The sequence below is a fragment of the Cnephaeus nilssonii genome (assembly GCF_951640355.1).
Source record: "Cnephaeus nilssonii genome assembly, chromosome: 8".
Lineage (NCBI taxonomy): Eukaryota > Metazoa > Chordata > Mammalia > Chiroptera > Vespertilionidae > Cnephaeus > Cnephaeus nilssonii.
The window spans coordinates 8,094,333-8,108,035 of NC_137079.1; the positions used below are offsets into that span (position 1 = coordinate 8,094,333).

The 13,703-nt window shown below is 49.4% G+C and overlaps 1 protein-coding gene across 5 annotated transcripts in view; it reads left to right on the forward strand.

Annotated features, from left to right (window-relative positions):
- Window positions 1-13,703, forward strand: part of STOX2 (storkhead box 2) — a 201,636-nt gene that overhangs the window by 172,155 nt on the left and 15,778 nt on the right. For all 5 annotated transcript variants that reach the window (XM_079779214.1, XM_079779215.1, XM_079779218.1 and 2 more), the window contains one exon: window positions 6,728-6,880. In XM_079779214.1, the coding sequence (XP_079635340.1) occupies window positions 6,728-6,880 (153 nt within the window). The remainder of the gene's footprint in view (window positions 1-6,727; window positions 6,881-13,703) is intronic.

Here is a 13,703-nt window from a genome sequence, read left to right on the forward strand (position 1 = left end):
ACGAGATCTGTCCGATGCTTTGCATCAGAGAAGCTGTTTGCTTAACCTCGGTGAGCTGACGGGCTCCCAGGCCCGTGGGTATTGAAGGGAAAACCTGGCCCATTAGTCGCTCTATGACTGGTTTGTTGAAAGGAATAGGGTTGTATTGTCGCCGTGCGCCTGTACATTTTACAAGCAGGTTGGACCGTTTTTATGGGTCGCAGGATCTGCTCCATGTGGTAATTTTATGGGCATCTATAATTGTGACTTCAGTGTTAATTTTGGCAGCTCGGAGAACAAAAACAGGCTCACGTTGGTCCTGAGGAACCAGGCGGGGCAAGACTCTGCATTAGAAAGAGTAAGTGATGGAGCCTTTCTCAGAAGGGGGAAATGAACGGCCCTCTGTTTTGCTATTCTTCTTAAAATCCAAGCCCTCAGATTGGATGGGCACGAACACCGTGTCTCCTGCAAGACGGAGACGGGAGTCCTGCGTTGGGCTTTGAGGCCAGGGTTCTGCTGCCTCGATGGGGAACCTGAGCACTTGAGCCCGAAGGAATGTTTGAAATCATTTCATCTCGCCCTGACCGGTTTGGCTCCGTGGATAGAGCGTCGGCCTATGAACTGAAGGGTCCCAGGTTCGATTCCAGTAAGGGGCATGTACCTTGGTTGCGGGAACATCCCCAGTAGGAGGTGTGCAGGAGGCAGCTGATCGATGTTTCTAACTATCCCTCTCCCTTCCTCTCTATAAAAAAAAATCAATAAAATATATATTTTTTTAAAAATCATTTCATCTAAACTGTCATCTCACGGACGAGGAGCCGGACCCAGGGCGGTCGCTGTGTTTGGTTTTAAGAGACTGGGCACTTTCACGGTATCCCCCGAACCTCCCGGTTACAAATCAGGTCAGGTTCAGAGCCGTGCTGGTAAGCATGAACTTCATTAGGATCACAGGTCACCGTTCGATCCGGAGGCCGGAACACGTTGGCATTTATGATGGAAAATAGTACTTAGCGATAAGCAGGGAAATGGGGATGCTGGGCCCTGGAAAACCAGATTACTTGAAGAAGGCTGACCTGGAAGATGGACGTCGGAGTACTTGAAGGTTGCCGTTTCTTCTGTCGTCGTTCCGTACGCATTAGTCTGAAGATGGTCACTTTCGATGGAAGAAAATGGAGTTACGTTTGCTCTTGTACTAAGGGTCTTTTGGAAAGCGTGGGCATCTCTCGGGAGGGGATGAATGAGAGTTGGAAGTCACATCTCCTTAGGGGTCGTGTTGTTCTCCCTCATATGCGGAGGTCCGGTCCAGAGAACCCAAATGAATGACCGAAAGAGAAAATGGGGTTCGTAAAGACAGAGCTTTACTACAGGATGGTGTGTGGAGCCCCCCACCCCCCAAATAGAACCAAGATTGGAACAGTTTGGGAACTTAGTACCTCAAGGTATTGGGTTGATGATAAGCACTCAGATATATTTCTTCAGAGGATGAATTATGTGAGAGAGAATTTTTTAAAAAGAATTCCAGCTAAGGAACTGGCAAAAAGTTGCATGGGAGAGTGCGTAGAGGGGTTTAAGTAGTAAGAATGTATGCATGTGAGGAAGCTGTTTTTGAGACGGGAACTAGCTGCAGACGGTCACAGACAGCGAAAGTCAGCCTGTGCCTGATTCGTGCCCGTCGTCCGGACCCTCCTTGTCAGTTGCCTGGGTGATGGTAATGGTCACCGGTGTGTCCTCCACCGTTGCACAAGCGTGGTTCTCTCACACAGCATGTTGTGTCATTCCTCTGTACGAATGCATGCACGGTTCCTCATTAGCATCAATAAGACCAAAGCCTTCTGGTCAACCAGGACCTGGCTTCTCTTTCCTCTCACTCACCTCCAGCCTGCCCTGCGGTGCCGGAGTTCGCCTGGCACCCCCGGGCTGTGCATGCTGCGTGCTCTGCTTGGCTCTCCCACCTCCCTCTGGTCTCCGTCCTCCACTCCGTCATCACCACCGGGCAGATTTCCCCCGGTCCCCGTGTGTCTCATAGCACCTTCGATGAACGCAGTCTCCACGTGCTCACCGAGGTCTGTTCCATCAATCTGATGTTCAGTGCTCTTACAAGCAAAGGCGTTTTCTTTCAATGGTAGCATTGTCACGTCTTCTCACATTTTAAATGAAATTTATTGAATGCTTACTCCGTCCAAGGCACCGCGCTTGGCTTTATCTGAATCATCCCGGATTTGACAAGTGTCCCCTGAGGACGGTACCTAAATGGATGTTTGTAAGAAAATAAAGCTGGAATAAAACCTATTTACCCCTTCTTGTTAGAACAATAGGACAGCATCATCGCGGTTTAGAAAGAATTTGTTAGCCCACAAAGTAGCTATGAGTTTTTAGAGGAGTTGTCTTTATGAACGTGTTTGGAACTAATTGTGGCCGTGGGGAAATGTATCCTGGAAGTTATAGACAAGCAGCAATTCATAGTTTATGCACAGTATGGTAGTTTTCTTTAGATGGTGGTGGCCAACAATGTTTCAGCAATGTATTTATATTCCCTTGTTTTCTTTGAGCGTAAGTGTGGCGCAGTTGGAAGAATGTTCTAGTAGTATATTTTAACAATGACTAGTTGACTCATGAAGCAGGTCTGCTATAAGACCCATGGTAAACTGGAATAATGTGCTATGTTGTTTAAGAGATACCTGTGATTTCTTTAATACAGATCTAAATGCATCACTTAGTATATAATTATGTTTCTATGGTAACTGCTCTGTTTGGGGGGGTTATTATGTTTCTGGGGTAACTGCTTTGTTTGTGGGGGAGGTATTATTAATAGGGGGAGTCATAGAAATTGCATATAAATTAGGTATATTTGACCTGTTAAATTTTGTTTGTTTTTCAATTATTGAGCAAAATACGTTAAGAAAATCATGATCCTTAAAATATCCTGAGAAAGTCCTTGGATTATAATGTTATTAATGGATATTCATTCATTCAGCAAACATTTATGGGGTGTCTGGTGTAAGCTCTGCATTATTCTAGGCTCTGGGAATGTGGTGGGAACGTGGCTCATGTTTCCTGCTGTCCAGGAGCTTACGTTCTCGTGGGAGAGACAGTCAGTACACCAGGACACACACACACACACACACACACACACACACACACGCTCACACACACACACACACTCACACTCACACACACACACTCACACACACTCACACACACTCACACACACTCACACTCACACTCACACTCACACTCACGCTCGGAGTGAAGACAGCAGCTGGGTAACAGTCTGGTTCCAGTTCAGTGTGTGTGGTTTTTCCACACTGCCAAGCAATTCTCGGACCCCAGGTGGGGCGCGGTGGGGTGGTCCCAGGGGTGGGCTGGCGGGCTCAGGCCCGCGGGGGCTCTGTAGGCCTGGCGAGGAGCTCCGGTCTTATAGGGGCCGTTAGCAGGCACTGTAGGGATTTGTGCAGGGAAGTGGCGTGTGCTCTATGCTTTTCTAAGAAGGCCTGGTTGTTCTGTGAAGAAGAGAGCGTCGGGGCAGGAGGGAGAGCTGGTCACCAGCCGTTAGGATGGGCGAGGGACGTTAGGATGGGCGAGGGACGCAGCGATTGGAGCAGGGATGGAGGAGAGGGAAGGGACTGAGGATTGCCGATGGGGCTGGGGGTGGGGAGGGAGTGCACATTCATTTATCTGAGTGCAGTGCACAGATGAGATGACGTGGAGATAGTCACTTAGAGCCCCCAAATTCCATTTTGTCCAAGTTAAAAGTCATTGCACATATTCTTTATTAAAGTGGGGCTGAGTTTTTTTCAAAGCAAATGCAAGCCAGACACTTAGAGCATGCTGCCTCTTATATTTATTTGGCTGCAGTGAGTGCAAAGACATTTGCGTAGAAGATGGCATTTAAACTAAACAAATAATTTCAGCTAAAAGCATAAGGGCAAATGGGACCTAAACTAGTTTAGTTTGCTAGAAGTTATTTCTTTTCTACAGAGAGACCAAGTTCCCTGCAACTTATACAAAATCAGAAAATAGACCTGCATTTTAAAAACCATATTTAGTAAATTTGTACTTGTGATCTTCCAAGACGTCCTTAATTATGAAGGCGTTACCTTCCAAATGGTACATAGGTCAAAGGTCCTGGGGCGGGCTCTGATCTCCCCCTTTGCCTGCCGGCCTCGCCTCTCTTCCATCTAACTCACAAAGTCATTCCAGGCGACGTTGGGTCCACCTGGCCATCCTAGCAACTCATCAAGGGACGACCTGGCCTCGGTGTCTGGTCCTCTCCTGGACAAGGCGGAGGGAGAGAGGGAAGCCCAGACGAGATCTCTACATGGCTGCGGCTGAGCTGCAGGCCCCCGAGGGGAGGGGAGAGTGGAACAGGTGTAGCTCCCAACTCCCTCCCACCTGTCCAGGTGTAGCTCCCAACTCCCTCCCACCTGTCCATCTGCCGCGCCAGCCGCCGCCACTAGTTCATCTTTTACCCAGGAGGCTTTAGAGCGGGGTGGGGAGCCTTTTTTCTGCCAAGGGCCATTGGATATTTAACACATCATTCACGAGCCACACAGAATTCTCAGATTAAAAATCAGCCTGCTGTATCTGGTCACACATTTCATTAACTCACCCCTAGTGCCTTTGCGGGCCTTAAACGGCCCGTGGGCCAGATGTCCCCCACCCCTGCTGTAGAGTAAGATTTTGCTTAAATTGAATGGTAAAACAAGTTCTTAAATATTTAAATCCACTCATCGAGGGAGCAGCACGCTTCCCCACTGAGGTGGTCCAGCCACAGGATTCCGTCATTTCTGAATCCCCAATAGGAACGGAGCCTCACCACCCAGCGGGTGACACTCACACCCACAGCACAGCCCGGAGCTCCATGTTCCAGCTCCCACCCACTGCCACCCCAGCCAGCATTTGCAAGACTCCCTCCGAGGCCTCCTCTTTGGGACACGTACCTCCCAGGGGCCCCAAGTCGTTGGGTTCCTGGCTTCTGCTGGTGTTGACCTCTGCTGGCCTGACCCTGTTTTGGATTTGAGTTCTCCTCACTCTCTCCGGTTTGGGGGAAAATGTCTCACACTCTCCTCATCCCCATCTGGCAGAGAATGGCAGCTCAGCAGAGCTGATCGGGGCTCCAAGGGATGCAAGAGAGAGGGGAGCATTGATGTGAGCTGGGGGGGGAAGGGGGTGGCAGGGCGGGGAGGCGTTCAGGCCTTTGACACTGGGATCCTGCCGCTGTGTCTGGTGCCCCTCATCTGGTGGCTGTCATGCCCAGGCCCTGCTGCCTGGTGTCATCCATCACATCCTTTCCCACTCAGTCCATCAAAGCCGGGTTCGAGTTGTTTCCCAAAGGGCCTCTGGACTCCATCAAACCCGGGGTTGTGCTGGGCACAGCTCTCAGTGCCTGACAGCGAGGGGGCTGCCTCCCCGCAGTGTGCCCGGACACCTTCCTGGAGGGTGTTGCTGAAGGCCACGGGCTGGCCCGGGTCTCGGTGCTGGCTGGCCGTGGAGCTTAGTAAGAGGGAACGCGTGCTTAGGAAACAGGAGAGGCTCTGTAAGTGCACGTGGGAAAGAAACTTAGCGCACAGACATTCCACTCTGCCGATGGCTTCCCCCCTCTTTCTGTAGGGCCTTTTTCAAGTGACGCCTTACAGAATCCAAAGTCTGACATGGGAGGCCTGGGCATCGGAGCAGACTTCCCCGCTCTCCCAGCCCCTCCCTGTGTTGGGGGCTAGGAGTTCTCGGAGCGGAATGGGAAATGACTACCCTGTGCCGCAGAGAAGGGATGCGGGAGTGAAGGCGTGCATCGTGCATTGCCTGTCGTCACCTCCTCCAGAGCCCGGCCAGGTAGCCCCTGGCTCCCGGGGTCGGCCTCCCCGCCGCCGCTCTTAGATGCAAAGCAAACGTGTGCAGAGGCCACAGCCCTTCCTGGGTGTAGTCTGCCCGTGCGGTACCGGCCAACAGTCATCTTTCTGAGTCACGTCTGGTGTCACTCCTTACATTCCCTCTCTGGCTCACCGTCCCCCATAGGATGCAGGCCTTGGGCTCTCCCCTCTTTCCTGCGCCTGAGCCCACACCCCTGGGGCCTTCTCTACTCCCCAGAAACACCTGCTGGTGGGTTCTCCCACCCGCTTCCGCACCCCGCCTCCCAGCCACTGACACACTCCTGCTTCAGCCCTGGGTTCAGGCTACAGGTCCCCCATAAAACCTCCCATTTCCCGCTTCTCAGCCTCACCCCCCATCTCCCCTCCCTGCTCCAGAGCTGGGGTTCAGCTTCCTCTGGTGCACCTTGAACTTTGGTCTACGTATCTGACTCCTCCACTTGAATGGAAACTCCTTGAGGGCAGAGGTGTGTGGGGGGGAGAGGCCTTCTTCACGTTCCCAAGCCCCCAGCACGCCTGACCGGAAAGGCACTCACCATTTGAATGAATGAGTCCTCGTTACCACAAAGGCATCGCCCGCTGTAGATGCCAGTTAGTAAATACGTCGGCTCCAAGTTAATAAAAGCGGAGAGCGTTGCTCAGAGCCTCGAGCCTTTCGGTGCCCGGGTTTAAAGGCGGCGCCTGGAGCTCCCGCTCTTCTGTGGGAGTCTTTCCACCCAAGCGGACGGCCTGCGCGTGTGTGAACAGCGCCGGGGTTTGGCGTTGGCCGTGCTCATGGCACAGGGGCCGGTGTGGCCGTGGGAGGGGCGTGTGTGTGAGGGGCGCGTGTGACAGGTGGCTGGCTCTTTCAATGATCTGCTCACTTGAACCTTGTCTTCCTGCAGGTGATGTGTCGCCCATCAGTATGTCTCCCATCAGTCAGTCTCAGTTTATTCCACTCGGGGAGATCCTCTGCTTGGCCATCTCAGCAATGAACTCGGCACGGAAACCCGTCACCCAGGAAGCCCTGATGGAGCACCTGACCACGTGCTTCCCAGGTAACGGGAGGAGCAGGGGGCGCTTGCCCCGCGGACGTGCGTGCTCTGGCTGCGCCCGGACGGCGCGTGGACACGGCCTCTCGTGGTTGAATCTCGCAGGAAAAAAATCGTTGCCAAAAGTGACCAGAAACTTTCCTTAGCTTTCTAATTAAACATTAAGGCGCCTGTGTTACTTCAAAAATAATTTGCCTTCTTCAGCTGTAATACTTTTTTAATTGGCACTGAGCAAAAGAAATTAAATTGGGATCCGTGAGGAATTCTGGCAAAAACTCCCGAGATTCCATTCAACCTTTGCAACACAACCTTCTTTAAATACATGAACATCGTGAGTCCTGGGAGTGAGTCAGAAACAACTGAAAATTTTAGTCCTAAGGGATTAAACTAAAGAGAAAGAAGAGAGAGAGAGAGAGAGAGAGAGAGAGAGAGAGAGAGAGAGAGAGAGAGGTGTCAAGATAAATGTATCTGGCATGTTTACGTCATGGCCTGATGAGTTTTAAGAATATGGTATTTGGCAAATTGGTTAAGAACTCATTATGAAAGAAAAAATGTTTTCTCTTAACTGTTATCAGAAGAAGACAGTAGCCCAGCTGCTGTGTGGAGGGCCTCGGCTGCCCCCCGTGCTGGAAGGTCTTAGGAATGGGGCGGAGCTAAAGACGGCGGGCCCCCTCTCCAGGAGGCAGCCCACTCTTGGCCCCAGTGTGTTATCCCCTCTCCTCCAAAATGTAAGGCCCTGCCAGAGTTGCCAAATCTCCACCTTCTTCAAGAGCATCTGGAAATTCAGTTTTATGTGGCATCTCTACGTCACCCTAAGTATTGGCAATTGTGTGCATGTAGATTTTACCCTGGGTATGCCGACGGCACGCAAGCCAAGTAAAACACATTATTGGGCCATCAGTTTGTCAGCTTGATTTGGGTGCAACCTCTCCCTCGATGGAAATAGAGCTTACTGACGTTAAGCACAGATGCTTCACATATTTTCCATTCAGCTGACCAGAGACCTTAGTAAATACAGGGTGTCCCCAAGAAACGTATACGCACTTTGAATGCTCATAAAGTCAGTGTTCATTAACATGCAGTTCATTTTCAAAATTTAAAAGAATCTACAGAAATGAAGAATGTTCTTGTCAGCGCCTGTTTTCAAACTGATGACCGTCTGGTCCAGGCACTGCTGATAACTCCAAGCAAGGGAATCGCACGCGTCAAGAATCCTTTCGTTCGGTATTTGTGTGCCCTCAGTTCGTCGGCTGTGCTGGTTTTGTACCATAAACGTGGTCTTTTATGTGTCTCCATAAAATAAAGTCTAGAGGCACGTTAGGATACATTTTCTTTGTTCAGAGCTTAGTCTGCCTTCACCCATTATTTCAAATCAATCACACCTGAAAAGGCGTGACAATTAAGTGAGTTGTCAGCTGTTAACGTGTGTATACATTTTTGAGGGGACACCCTATATAAGCGGTTGGTTGTATCAGTTAGTGTTTGCTGCAGAAAAGCTGGTAACAAACCATCACAGAGCATCAGTGGCATACAGCAGTACACATTTGTTTAGCTCCAGGAGTCAGATGGTTCCGACGGGTCCCAGCCAGGTGGCTCCTCTTCCCCTGCACCCCACCCTCTCAAGCAGAGCCCTGTTCCGTCTATTGGGGTGGCAGATGCACGAGAAAGCCCAGCCAGTTGCACAAGGGCTCTTCAGCCCTTTGGTGACGTCACACCCAGTCACGTGTCATTGGCCAAACTCAAAGTCCAGGCGTGGGAAATCGCTGTGGGGGAGGGCAGAAAGACTGCTTCCAAACTAAGTAGGGGTTGACCAGACTGAGTCTCCCCACTTTTCCTGGTGATGTGTTCTCCTCTTTCAGCGTCTCCGTTAACGTGTGTGAAAATGATGTGTATTGTTTAAAAACTCGAACAGGAACCCGCCCTTGGAACCTATGAATTGTCTTAAGTTTTATAACGTTTTCCGATCTCTGCATGTCCTTCCCTGTCTGATGGTCTCTCCTTGTTAACTTCCAGGCAAATCCGTTTCCTTTCGGTAGGAAGGTGAGAGAGGGGTTGGGTTGGGTGGAAAGCTGGTCTTAGTTGTTGAGGCTCTCAAAACCTGAATTCCTGATGAACTTCGGGCGTAGAATCGGAAAGTGATGGGACGAGCAGGTGTTCCCCGTATCCAACACAGACATACCTCTCTCAGTGACAGGTGCCCCCCAGGGATATAGGCAATTCAAAATGTCAGTCATTATACTTGGGGGGCTTACAAATAAAATCATCATCATCAATATCCGTGGCTTTCAGGGAAAATGCACAGGTAGAAGCCTGGAAAATGACTGAACAGAGGATGTTTCTAGGGTTGTGTTTTTTTTTTTTTTGGTTTTTTTTTTAATTAAACATTCTTTGATCGATATACTTCCAGATACAAAACATAAACACTTTAGATGTAACGTCTCTATGGAAACGCTTGGTAAGGAATGATTACGGTGTACTCACGATTCTGTATAGCGTTGTAAGGGTTCTGAGATCATCGCTTGGAAGGCCTTCAATCAGCAAATTCTAGAATACGTTAAATTTTTGTTTTGTAGTAATAGCCATTTTTATGAATTAGGCCATTTCCTTTAATATAACCGGAGAGTAAACTCAATCGTGAAGTCTTAAAAATGAACCTTACCATTTTTTTTAAAAAACTTATTTGTATTTTCTTTTAATTTTTTATTTTAATTGATTTGAAAGAGAGAGAGAGAGAGAGATGTGTGTGTGGGGGGGGAGGGTTTGATGTTCCACTTATTAATGAATTCATTGGTTGATAATGTATGTGTCTTGACGGGTGATTGAACCCACAACCTTGGAGTATTGGGATGATGCTCTAACCACCTGAGCTACCCAGCCAGGGCAACTTCTTTCTGTTTTACTATTACTGCGTGGGTGCTACCGTGTGAGACCTCTGTTTTACATGTGGGTTTGTCGTCTGGATGACTGTGCTGCACAGCTCCTGGGGTGTCATTCATGAGGCTGCGGTGTAAGTGGGGTCTCATCTCAGGAGCTGAATTCTGCGTGAAGAATGGGGCGTGGCAGCTCCTTTGAAGTTGCTTTCTCGTGTACAGGCAGCTTTTGTTTTATGCTGGCGCTCAAGAATTGCATAGATAAGGTTTGGGTTCTATCACTAATTCAACTGGCATTTGTCTTTATTTTGTGCAGAAACACGCGTGAAATTTAGGGGAAACATTGCGATTTTCCCGGCCTTGGAATCGTTTGCGTGAAAACCAGTGTGCGTTTCTCCAGAGTAGAGCCTAGATTGAAAGTAAGCATGTGGGCCAACAACGAAACAATTCTGTGAAATAATACCTTCTTCGTAGGCACTGTTCCCTTTCCCACCTGCTCGCTCAGGATGACATCATGCCTTCTGAAGGCCGTAACGAAACAGGTGTGTGTGCTACATCACGTTCATGGCCTCTCTCCCCTTGAGAACTGCAGGCCGCCACCTAATGCTTTCGTATCCCACCTCCACAGTGTGGAAGGATCGGGGGAGACTACCCTTCCCCAGCTGTTCTAGGTTGCTATACGGTGTTCTTTGAAGGTAATCTAGGTTTCCATGAGACTTGACTCAAAGTTGAGATTACTCATAACTAATATGTATCGAGAATTCACTATATGTTGGGCACTGTTGTACATACATGAAACTCATGTGAACTCTGTGAGCATAGGTGCTATTACGATCCACATTTGGATGGTAATAAATAGAGGCTCAGAGAGGTTAAGCTGCCTAAGAAGATACCAATTGTATTGGTTTTGTAGAGCAGCTACCACATGGTACAGGTGGCTTAGACAGCAGAAACGTATTGTCTTACATTTCTGGAGGCTAGAAGTCCGACACCCGGGTGTTGGTAGAGTTGGCTGGCTCCCTCCGAAGGCTGAGGGACAAATCTGCTCCAGGGCTGTGTCCTTGGCTCGTAGACAGCTGTCTTCTCCTGGGGTCTCCTGTCATTGTCTTCTCTATGCATGTCTCTGTGTCCAGACTTCTCCTCTAAAGATGATACCTGTCATGTTGGCTGAGGGCCCACCTAGCGACCTCATTTTAACTTGATTATCTCTAGAAAGACACCCCCCCTCATCTGCAAGTAAGGTCGCATTCTGAGGTCCTGGGAGTTAGGACTGCAGCATATGAATGGCAGAGGGTGGGGGGGCATAATTCAACCAGTCGCATCAATGAATGGCGATGGATTTCTATCCAGCAGCCTGGCCCTGCAGCCCAAGCGGTGAGCCCATAGACACGGTTGAATATCGGCAGTATGATTCAACCTGACCTGCTTCCAGATTACCATCATGTACCTCATGTGATATTTGGTCAACGACAGACCGTACAGAGGATGGTGGTCCCGTAAGATTACAATGGAGCTGAATTTCCTGTAGGAAACGGAAGGACATGTGGTTCAGGAGGAATGTTTCTCTCTGACGGGATCAGTATCTGTGGGGCTTGGCAACAGATTTCCTCTCGCTCACAGCACCTCAATGCTGAGGGCATAGCTTACATCCCAGTCTGTGAGCCGCTGACCTGTTTCAGCAAGAGGAGCCGGTCCCTGAGCCCCGTGTATTCAGAGGACTGCTGCCCTCCACTCCTAGTCAGACGGTCCTCAGAGAACGTTGCTGTACATCCTTTGTCAAGGACCCGAGGTCCCGTACAGGGACACGGGTCCCCGGGGGCTACCGTCACAGGTATGAAGAGCCTCGGCCACTTCATAAAAGCTCTCTGTGGTTGTGTGGGGCCAGCCTGTGCCCAGACTTGGGAAATATTTCCAGGTTGTAATGATAGAAAGCATAGGCAAGTTGTCTTTCCTCCATCAGTTCAATGCCAGAGCGAGCCTCTTGTGCCAGATGGGGTCAGCGGAACCAAAAACGAATTCCCAGAGTCCACATATTGAGTCCTCAGTTCTGCGCCCTCTCCATGTCAGACACCCTCTTTTTTTACGAACACGCACAGTTTCTTAATCTGACCACGGCCCCAGCATGCACTAGCCAAGCCACCTGGCCACGACCGTCCCTGATTTCTGTTCCGACTGATCCGCAGGCCACCTTTCAGTCCCTCCTGCCTGTCACTATGGGGACCTGGGCCCTACCCAGCCAGCTTCTCCTCCATGTTTCCAATCAGCCCGGCCCACCCCCCTGGGCATGGAGCACATCAACAGCGTCAGTGTTCTATTTCTGACCCTGTTGAAGGAAGCAGGGGGAGGGCGCGCGGGACAGTGCTGTAGAGGCTACCGTGGTGTCCAGTCTGTCCTAGGCCTTCACATCCACTCACCACTGACTCACCCCGAGCAGCGTCCAATCCTGCCAGCTCCATTCACGGTAAGTGCCCTGTGCAGGTGCACCATTTTATAAAAAAGAACCTTTTATTTCTCAGTTACAGTGGACATACGATATCGTATTAGTTTCAGGTGTATAACCCAGTGACTGGGCATTATATAACTGACGACGTGACCACCCCCATCAATTTAGTACCCACCTGACCCCACACACAGTTCTGTTTCAGGGTTACTGACTGTGCGCCCTATGCTGTGCTTTACGTCCCCATGGCTGTTCTGTAACGCCCAATTCGTCCTTCTCCATCCCTTCACCTTTTTCACCATTTTCCCAACTTCCTCCCATCTTCCACCCAGTCTCCGAGCCCCCTCCCCATTTTTTAAAATCTTTTATACCACATTTTACTGTGCCTTCTCTGTGTTTAGATAGACACATACTATCATTACGTTACAGCTGTCTGCAGCATTCAGTGCAGTAACATGCTACACAGGCTTGTAGCTAGGAGCGATAGGCCACATACTCCATGCAGCCCAGGTGTGTAGTAGGCCGTACCCCCTAGGTTTGTGTACGTGCACTCGGAGATGTTCATACGACGGCGAAACCGCCTGAGAATGCATTTCTCAGAAAGTATCCCTGTAGCCAAGTGACGCATGACAGCTCAGCATTAAGGTCGGTCTTGGAAATACCATCGCCCTCAGTGTGCCTGGCAGTGCGTAGTGGAGAACAGCCGAGAAATAAAGCAAATGCACTACAACCTAGAGAACGTGTGCTCTCTTAAGTACGTATTCTCCTCATCCTGCCTCGTAAGGTAGACTGGACATAAAAACGCACACAAAACCCTTTGAAAACAGTATCCGTTATTGTACAGAGGAGTGTCTTTCTTTTCCTTCTGAAATCTCTGTTCTAACAAATGTGGCAGCGTGGGACCAGGGACCAGACAGACGTAGAAGGTCTGAGCTTTCACGAGTGCACTTCTTAGGGCTCTCTGGTTACGAAGTAGGAAACCCACCTCCGTCCTGCTGACGTATGCCAAGAAGCAGGCTCTGACCTGAATTCCCCCCGGCTGTCATCCCGTCCCGGATTGAAGGTGATGATTGGGAAATGGGAGAGTACTACAGAATTAACAATGGTCAGGTCCATTTGCCCTTTGATATAATTTACAAAATTCAGTTTACTAAGTAAACTTAATCTTGGAAAAATGTATAGAATACCTCCAAATATATAGGGGAGCCTCTATCTAGTTTAGATTTGTTTTTCAACACCAAGATGGCTACTTCATCCCTGTCCCCTAGTTGCTTTTGTTGAAAAAAATCTTTTGTTCATTTATATCATATCATGTAAAACATTTTTTTTGTCTCCCCTCATTTAGAAATATTCTGCCTTTAACAACTCGGTTCAATAAAGCTTTGTAACCACAGGAGCAACCTAACCTCATCTAACGCCTCCTCCCCCACCCCCTCCAGCTCATTTGTATTTTCCCATTCTGTCGGTGGTAATACTCAGGAGAGTCATCAGAGAAAACACGGATTCCCACTAAACTTAG